We start from the raw sequence: 10,078 nt of genomic DNA, 5'->3' as shown, positions 1-10,078 counted from the left end.
ACTCGTGGATAGCTTTAGTCTCAGCCCCAGCACACACCAAGTGGGCCCCAGAAGTGGATTTTTGCACCAATTATCTTAGTTCACTCATTTTCTGTAAACCTAGGTTACTAGTTTACTATTTAAACAACTTTTAGAGACTTATCTTGGACATCATGACATTTTCAGATCTGAATTACATACTCTTTGACGGCACGAGTCTCTAAACTCCATTGTTGGGGGGTGAGGAGCTCTGCAGCGTCTCGATGAATTAATACAATTGTTTCTATTTCACTCAAACGTGTGTATGGTCCGATCTAAGATGTTTATTCGCGCTTAATTATGAAAGAGGTGATGATCCGTGACACTCATCACCTCCCTCAATCTATGAACGTGTGCCTGATTAACACCTCCGTTCTACATCAGACTGAATGAGCTTCTCTTAGATTCTTTAATCGGAATCTCCGCGGTATAAGCTAGAATTGATGGCGGCCACTCTTGAGAATTCGGAAGGTCTAAACCTAGTCTGTGGTATTCCAAGTAGGATTCAAGGATTGAATGGTTGTGACGCGCTTCAAACTCGCGATTGCTGGGCATGAGGACAAACGCAAAAGGATCAATGGATCCTATTCCAACATGATCGAGAACCAACAGCTGATTAGCCGTGCTGTAACAGAGCATCTGGAACGTTTTCACTGAGAGGATGGGAAGTAGCCACTGACAATGGTGACACCCTACATACAGCTTGCCGTAGACGTGCTTTACAAACAATTGAGTTGAATATTACATTGCAGAAATTCAGAGGACAAAGCATCTCTAAAACTCCAACATATTTCCCATTACTGCACAACAAGTAACGATTTTATTCTCTTTTATTTTTCCAATCTAATAATTCCAACTGATAATTTTGATTGACATCCTGACTAAGAATAATAAAATAAATATAGCTTGCTTCAAACCAACAATCTCCGTGGGATTCGACCCTTACTCACGTAAGGTATTACTTGGACGACCCAGTGCACTTGCTGGTTAGTGGTACGAAGCTGTGTTAAATAGTCCATTAATATGTGCGGATTGCAAAAAGTGTGATTGCAATTTCGTGCACCAATAGATCGGAGGATCTTTTGTTGTCCGTGTATTTTGATTATTTGTTGTAGTATTTTCTCTCACATTTTTTTTAGACTTTATGGCCTTAGAGGCTTAAATTGAGAGATAAGTTGTATAAGCTGTTTTAAATTTTCTAAACTCTTTTGTATTTTAGTTTGATTAGCCGACCTAAACTCCACAGGCTTTGACTAGTCCTCTTTTCGGTACATCTTACTTATATATATACATCTTGTTTAATTTAATTATTACCTTGTGTATCCTGAAGCTAGCTAGATATATTTTTGTTAGACTCTTTATTTTTCACCTTCTCGTATTTGAAGTACCTCTTTTTTCTTCTAAGCATATTAATTAACTTGTTTCTTTGTCTCTCTCTCAATGGCTTAAACATTACTTTTTTGGTGGGTGAAGAGTTGTTAGAGAAAAACGTAAGAAATTATATTATTATATGATGTCTCATGTGTATGATGTGTGTTATTTTATTGGTTTAATAAAATATTTAATTAAAAATAATAAATAAAGAAAATTACATAATTATTTTAAAATATAACCAACTTGATGGAGATTAGTTTTTATGAAAAAGAAATCAGAATTCAATCCTCTTTTCCTACCTATGAAATCTTTCTTCTTCAATCACCATCAATAAGAAGAAAGAATTTTTCATAATATTATTATCATTATGGATCAAGGTTAGTAACTCTTTTTATTTTATTTGTGATAGTCATAAATTTCAAGGTCTTTCATGTGAATGATAATTTTATAATGTATATTAGAAATTATATTAAGTCTAACATAAAAGGGGTGAAGCATCCATTCATCATGAGAAAAGGTAAAAATATTCGAACGCTGTTGTTAAATTAAAAAAAAAAGTTTAGAAATAAATAAAATTTATTATTTTTTGTCAATATTTTTAGTTATCAACTCAATATTTTTAAGTTAGCAATTTAAAAATATATTTTTAACTTATATTTTTAAATATTAACCGTTAGTCAAAAATAATAAATTTTATTGATTTTTTAAAATTATTTTTAAATATAAAAAAAGTTTATAAAAGTCCTTTAACCATTCCAAAAATGATAAGTACAACATTGTGACCCGAAACAACCCGAAACAAATGCACATTTTATCAAGACTCAAGGTGCATTTTATCCCGTGGATTAATTTTGTTGGTTTAATCCAAGAAAAATTAAAAAATCAAAACCCTAAAAAACACCTTTTATGATTCGGATTCCCAAAACCCCCCTATTGAAATCCTTTATTCATCTTAGTTGGATAATTTACTCTCTTGTAATCTTGCACAGGAATCCTCTTCTTACAAATACATTGGCAGCATTCTTAAAATTGGCAATAAAAATCTTGAATGAGAATATTTGATCTAGGTAACTGTCAATTAATTGAAAGACGCCAATGAAATAAAAAATGAAAAACCAAACAAGTTCAAAGTGAAACGAAAACCATAGAACTATATGCTACGTGTTGAGTACTTGAGTTGAAGAAAGAAGAAGCCATAACCCCTCACTAATCTTATTTGTCTTTTCTCTCTCTCTCTCTCTCAAACCACCATGCTATTACCACTACTGTTACACCTTCTACTACTCCCCTTCCTCTTCTTCACTCTCTCTTACTCCACCACCACCGCCACCATCGGCGTCAACTACGGTACCGTCGCCGACAACCTCCCTCCCCCCACCACCGTAGCCACCTTCCTCAGATCCCAAACCACAATCAACCGTATCAAAATCTTCGACACCAACCCGGACATCCTCCGCGCCTTCGCCGGCACCGGAATCTCCATAACCGTCACAGTCGGAAATGGCGACATCCCCAACCTCTCGAAGCTCCCAGCAGCACAGTCATGGGTCTCAACCAACATCCTCCCCTTCCACCCAAAAACCGCCATCAACCGCATCGCCGTCGGCAACGAAATCCTCGCCACCTCCGACAAGGACCTCATCGCACACACCGTTCCTGCCATGAAGGCCCTCCACCAAGCGTTAACCCTCGCAAACATCACAACCGTCCAAGTCTCCACACCACACTCCCTCGGAATCTTAACCTCATCGGAGCCTCCCAGTTCGGGTCAGTTCCGACCCGGTTACGACAAAGCAATCTTCGCGCCAATGCTCGACTTCCTCCGCCAGACGAAATCACCATTCCTTGTCAACCCATACCCGTTCTTCGGAATCGACCCGAACCGACCAGATAGCTTGAACTGGGCTCTGTTCAAACCAAACGGTGGCGTTTTGGATTCTGTAACCGGTTTGAACTACACGAACATGTTTGACGCTCAGATGGACGCGGTTTTCTCTGCGATGAAGAAGTTGGGATATGATGACGTGGAGCTTGTGGTGGCGGAAACGGGTTGGCCCTCAGCGGGTGATCCGGGTCAACCCGGTGTTGGTTTAGACAATGCGGCGTCGTATAACGGGAATCTCATTAGGCATGTTAATTCTGGCAAGGGTACTCCTCTTATGCCTAATAGAACATTCGAGACTTTTGTATTCTCTTTGTTCAATGAAAACCTTAAGCCTACAATTTCGGAGCAGAATTACGGGTTGTTTAAACCCGATTTGAAACCCGTTTATGACGTTGGCCTTTTGACCCACCAAGAGGTACGCATTTTTCCATGCATTCAATGAGTTGATGATAGCTTCTGTTTTAGACTTTTTGCTGATGGAATAGTACTACTTGTCTCCTTTCTTACTTTTTACGTCGCTTTTGACGATAGGTTAATAATGGTGGTGGTTACTGATTAATTAGTAGTTAATAAAGATTAGTGTGGGTATAATTAACATAGATTGATTGAATGATTAACTCACTTATTTGTTTAAATAATCAAACAACTATCCTTAAATATAAACTCTTAAATATAACTCAATTTTAAGATAGATCAGTGTTATCATACTAGAAGTAGAAGATACATGAGAGAGAGAGAGAGAAAAAAGGATTAGTTTGGGTGCAAACTTAGTAGTGTGCTACTGTGCTTTATACAGTAGTAGGTTGCCAGCTTTTGCTTAGAAATTTGAAGGGAACAGCAGCATATAGCATATCTTTTAGGTGACAGATGAGAGAATCTATCGTTTTTCAATCTATTTTTATTTTTTGATTAAAATATAGGTTATCATTAGTACATTGGTTGTAACAGTGGTTATATAATTGATATGGAAATAAATAATTATTTGCATTTGGTAGCAAAAGGTTAAAAAGATGACCCGCTTTTTTTGATTCGGGGGGTCGAAAGGTGAAAAGGCACATGCTAAAACATAACATAACAGTGGGATGTGAAACGGTGCAGGCAATGGGACCCACAGCGGCACAAGGACCTTCATCATCGGGTTCTGGTGTAGGTTCGAGCTCAAAGAAGTGGTGCGTGCCGAAAACAAACGCGAGCGAGAAACAGTTACAGGCCAACATTGACTTTGCTTGTAGCAGTGGAATAGATTGTGGGCCCATAAAGGATGGTGGGCCTTGCTTCAAGCCCAATACGGTGAGGTCACATGCCGCATATGCCATGAACGCTTACTTCCAGGCATCTGGTCGCCACGCTTTTGACTGTGATTTTGGCAACACTGGAGTTATTGCTTACACCGACCCTAGTAAGTGCTATCAACAAAATAATTTTTTAAAAATATTATGTGAATAAAAAATTAAGGGAACCACTCACTCAAATCAAGACGTCTAAAATATTTTTTTAAAGATATTTTTTAGTAACTAAAATTTAACATATATAATCGATTAAACCATATTATTTTTGTCAAAATTAGGTCAGACAAATTAATTTGATTGAAAAAATAGTAAATCAAATCTTGAATTAGTCTAAATTAATATTATTTTTTATAAAAAATAACTACAATACTCTTATTATAAAAATGACTAAAATACTCTTATATATATTAATTTTAAGAATCCTAAATTCTAGTCTCTTACTTCTCTGCCATTATAAGGTTAGAATTTAAAATTTTCAATATATATATATATAATAAAAATATTTTAGTCATTTTCTATAAAAAATAATTAATTTATCTAACATAATTTTGATATTAATAATTAAAAATTATTAAATAATTTAATATATTTAATTAAATTATTATCTAATAATATTTAAAATAGTTACGCGTAAAATTTTATAAAAAAATATTATTATTGAATATAAATATAATATTGGCTGATGTGACAGGTTATGACACTTGTACATATCCGTATGCAACTACTGCCACCACTACTGCGGCGGCTGAAGGACCAGCTGCGGGGCTAAAGGCGAGAAAGTCCGATTCTGGTGACTCAATTAAACTTGGCGTTTCAATACTAATTAATCATGTGATTTCTTATTTCATATGTATACTATTTTATTTTGTTTTCTGAGTTTTTTTCTATTATTGTTTATGTCATTCTAATAATGTTATGGATTTGCATAGGGTCCAGGGAGTGCTTAGTAGTTAGTACATAGGTTTAGGGTTAGAAGTGTGAGGCTTTTTTTTTTTCCTGGTTGGCTTCAATTTTCTCCCATTATCAATTAGCTTGTTAACCTTATTATATTATAAGGTAAATTGATTATTCTTTCGGCCATAACGTTAATCATATATGGTTCGATTGGGCATCCATGGAGCCACGAATGGAGGAAAGAGGCATAAAACAGGGAAATTTGAGACTGACAATTAGCAGACTATTGTCTAATTCCTTCTTATTTATTAAACTATTCATAACTTTTCTTTTTTTTTCCTTTGTGAGCTGATTTAAATATGAAATTCTTAATTATCAATAGAACTGTTAGCTTTTCTAAGACTGAGAAAGGATTTGATCTTTCAAGTATTTGTTTGCGACGACCAGAAGTGCATATAATATTTTTCAAATCATATTGGCACAATTGGAATACCGAACAAGAGCTGGATTTATCACTGTTGAAACTTGAAACTAACAGAGAAAAATTGATATCAAACAGAGGAGAAAGAGTTCTTTCATTCATGCATTGAGTATAAGAACTAGAAGTTTCTTCAAAATTTTGTGGACCTTGTGAAGCTTATATACAGAGGCTACCAAACTAGTTTTCTAATTGAATCGTTCAACGCGTCATTCTGTAGTTGTTCACTTCAACTTATTTCTGATTAACTAATTCAATTACATATTACATTGACATTCTCCCTTAAGTTGTCAATGTTGGCATCAAAATTGACAACTTACAACCTTGAACCATTGACATAGAAAAAAAAAAAGAAAAAAGAAAAAAAAAAGAAAAAAGAAAAAAAAACTGTAAAAACGGTAGTAGCTTTAGCTATTGATAAGTAGTGGCAACGTGAAGCACTGAAGGCTGATCAAGAACAAATTAAGTAGATAAATCATACATTTCTCCTCAAGTTGGGATTAAAGATGTCCAACAATCCCAACGTGGCGAAACCTGCGTTGAATGGACGAAACCTGCGTTGAATGGACCTAACGCTAGTGGCTTGGTGAGAATATCTGTATTTTGATCCTTGAAAGAGATTGGAACTTGGAAGATGTTTGATGAGGCCCGTTGCTTCTCTCTTTCTATGTGACAATCCACTTCAATGTGTTTTGTTCACTCATGAAAGACTGAGTTGGCAGCAATATAGCAGAACTCTTTATTCGGCTTCGGATAAAAAACGTGCCAAGGTAAAAGCAGTATCCTGAGACAGAGCGGCTTGTATCTGAGCAAGAGGCCCAATTTGCATGAGAGTATCCAGAAGGCATTAGGTCAGATGCTGCATCAAAGAAGAGACAAGTAGCTGGAGATTGCTTAAGGTATTTGAGGACACGAATCGCAACATGATAATGAGCAATCATTGGGCAATCCAGGTAGGGCTAAGCTTTCCAATTGCAAAGGATATGTCTGGCACCAAGCGACCAATGAGTCTTCTATAGGAAGGGATATCACTATAAGCTAGTGCTGAATTTTTTGTTAATTTTGTCGAATAGTCTATTGGGGTTGAAGCTGGCTTATAATTAGTCATTCCATACTCCTAGCAATTTCAAGTCCTAGGAAAAATTTCAGGCTGCCAATGTCTTTGATCTTAAAAGCTTCATATAATTCAACTTTGACATGCTGAATTTCCTGTAATATTGTCACCTGTGAGAACCAAATCATCAACATACACAAGGATTGCAGTGAATTGACCATTGAAAACTTTTGTGAACAAGGAATAATCATGCTTTGATTGAGAGTAACCGAGACTAATTAGTTTAGAGGTCAACTTGACATTCCATTGCCTACTTGCTTGCTTGAGGCCATATAATGATTTTTGAAGTTTACAAACCATTTTGAAATCGGGAACATCGAGGCCTTCAGGAACTTGCATGTAGTCTTCTTTATCTAAGTTACCATGGAGGAACGCCGTGTTTACATCAAGTTGTTGCTGGTGCCATCTCTTGGCAGTAGCTAAGGCAAGCAAAATTCTGAGTGTGGTTATCTTAGCAACAGGGCTGTAAGTGTCAAAAAAATCATATCCTTCCCGCTGAGTATAGCCCTTAGCAACTAGTCTCGCCTTGTGTCTCTCGACTGAATCATCGGGCTTCAATTTGAGTTTGAACACTCACTTGCAGCCAATGTTTTCTTCCCGAGAGGTAAAGTAGTAAGAGACCATGTGTCATTTGCATTTAGAGCAACAAGTTCAGCTGAAATTGCCTCTTTCCAACAAGGTTGGGCAACTGCCTCTTCTTAGTGTTTCAGTTCAGGTGAAGTGTTAATGGCCACAGCTAGTGTGTGATAAGTATCAGACAAATTATGATATGAAAGGTAACTAGAAATTGGATACCTGATAAGGGATGTGGCAGCTTGATCAAGGGAGGTTTGGAAACAATAAAAATCCTTTAAGTGAGAGGGTGATTTACGTTCTCTTGTGGACCTTCGAAGATTTTGTGGAGTTGAAACTTGTTGAGGCGTGTGAGTGTCTGAGTGAGATGAAGTGATGAGTGTGTAAGTTGATGTTGTGATGATGCTTCTTGGTGATTTTGTGCAATTGAAGATTCTTATGATATGTGACTTAGTGGAGCCAAATGTGAGTGTGAAGTGGGTGTTGGATAATAACAAAGAGTGTATCAAAGATAGGGTTGTGTGTGCCAATTAGTGTGGGTATATGCATGGTATTTGTAGTGTTAGATGTAATAGATGTAAAGGGTAAGACATGTGATGAATTCATATTTGATGATAAATTTTGGTTTGATTTAGGTAGATTTCATCATATAAACCGACATTTATTCAACTAAATAGCATGCTTTTGTATTTTCTCTCTAAATTATGTCCAATTGTGAAAACATGCTATTTTGTGCTTAATTTAATCAATTTTATTTCACTTTCATTTCGTTCGATACCTTAACATTTTTTATGAGTGATTTCAAATATAATAGGTTGGAATGGCTTGATAAGAGTGGAAGAGAAGCATGCAATTAGAAGAAAACATGAAAAAAATAAAGAAGAAGCACACAACCAAGTGTGCATACGCACAACATTCTGTGCGTACGCACAAGAGGAAATCAGCACGTGTGCGTACGCACAAACCTGTACGTACGCACAAGTCTCAGCACGTGGCTTCATTAAAAAGTTATGTGGCTCGCGTTTTGGGAAGCTTTTTGGCCAATTTCTAAAGGCCTTGGAGCATATAAGGAGGCTAGCAACACACCCATTCATACCATACAATATACAAGACACTTAGGCATATTTTTAGGCAGTTTAGGGTAGTTTTAGCTTAGCAATTTTTTTAGGGTTTAATTAGAGTTTATACTACAAGTTTATATTTTCCAATTTTGATCTTGAATTCTTGCTTATTTTTATTGTAAATATTTCTTAATTTTCTCTTTTATTACATTACTTGTTCTACACTTTCTTACATTTTAATTTCCTTTATCAACACATATATGATTTTTCAATTTTGATTTCTTGGTGAATTTGATGATTGTTGGTTATTATATGTTTGTTTGAGTTACCCTTATTAATTTTGATCATTTATTACTCATAGTTTCAAACATTTTTTCAATTTTGCCATATTTTGTGAATATGCCTACCATGTGTTTTATGAAAATGCCAATTTTGATTATGGGATAAATTTGCATTACTTGGTTTGGAAAAAATAAGTATATGGGATACTAGAGTCATAATGTTCGACATTTAGTGATAATTCTTAAGTTGTTAGTTATTATTGTTTCCACTAACGCTAGCTTTTTACTAAGGTAATTAGTAAGTTAGCTAGGATTCGTGAATTAATAATAATTATGATCACTTGACCTACTCTTCGATGTTAAGGGTTGATTAGGTGAGATTAATCCATCATAATTATCATAGTTGTGGTTATGGCAAGGAAGAAATTCTGTAACTCATCCCAAGTCAAGGTTCTATTTATGTTTTAAACTACATTTCCATCATTTTAAAGCTTTATTTGTCCATATTACATAAATAATTATTTTATTCCTTTATTAGTTTATTAATTGTAATTTTGATTGTTCTTTAATTCCTTTAATCGTTTGCTTCAATCATTGGAAACCCTCTTGATCTCACAACCAAAATTATGCTCTTATTGTCACTAGTTCCTAGGGAAGAGGACCCGAGGTTTAATTACTCTCAGTTATTTTTATTTGAAAATAAACTCTGATGGTGGAAGTTGGTTGCCGATTTGATCTATACTTGCAACGGAAGTTATTTTAAGTGGAAAAATCCAAACCGGTGCAATTCTCCTCTATCAACATGTTCATAGCAGGTTACATCTCGTAGACACAAGTAGCTCAATAGTTTTAATATCTAACACTAGGAATCCTTTGGTGCCTTGTTTAAAACAAAAAAACACACACTTTCTAGATCTTGAATCTAATTTTCTTCTTTGAGCCGTAAGTGTTGAAATGAAAACCAAACATCCAAACACTTTGAATTTTGAAAAATCAGGTTGTGAATTATGTAAAATCTCAAAGAGGCACTTGTGTTTTAGTAATGTGCTTGGAACACGGTTAATGATCTCAAAAGCATAAATTAGTGCTAAATCCCAGATTCAATTTGGTA

General features: G+C 35.4%; 1 protein-coding gene across 1 annotated transcript; it reads left to right on the top strand.

Annotated features, from left to right (window-relative positions):
- Positions 1–2,539: 2,539 nt before the first annotated feature.
- Positions 2,540–5,797, top strand: LOC107484083 (glucan endo-1,3-beta-glucosidase). The gene is made up of 3 exons (XM_016104696.3): positions 2,540–3,692; positions 4,376–4,676; positions 5,258–5,797. The coding sequence occupies exons 1-3, from the start codon at positions 2,643–2,645 to the stop codon at positions 5,440–5,442; spliced, it is 1,536 nt and encodes a 511-aa protein (XP_015960182.1). The 5' UTR covers positions 2,540–2,642; the 3' UTR covers positions 5,443–5,797.
- Positions 5,798–10,078: the final 4,281 nt, after the last annotated feature.

Source organism: Arachis duranensis, chromosome 4, assembly GCF_000817695.3.
Source record: "Arachis duranensis cultivar V14167 chromosome 4, aradu.V14167.gnm2.J7QH, whole genome shotgun sequence".
NCBI lineage: Eukaryota > Viridiplantae > Streptophyta > Magnoliopsida > Fabales > Fabaceae > Arachis > Arachis duranensis.
The sequence above is the reverse complement of the archived record's forward strand: the minus strand, read 5'-3'. Positions and strand labels throughout refer to the sequence as shown.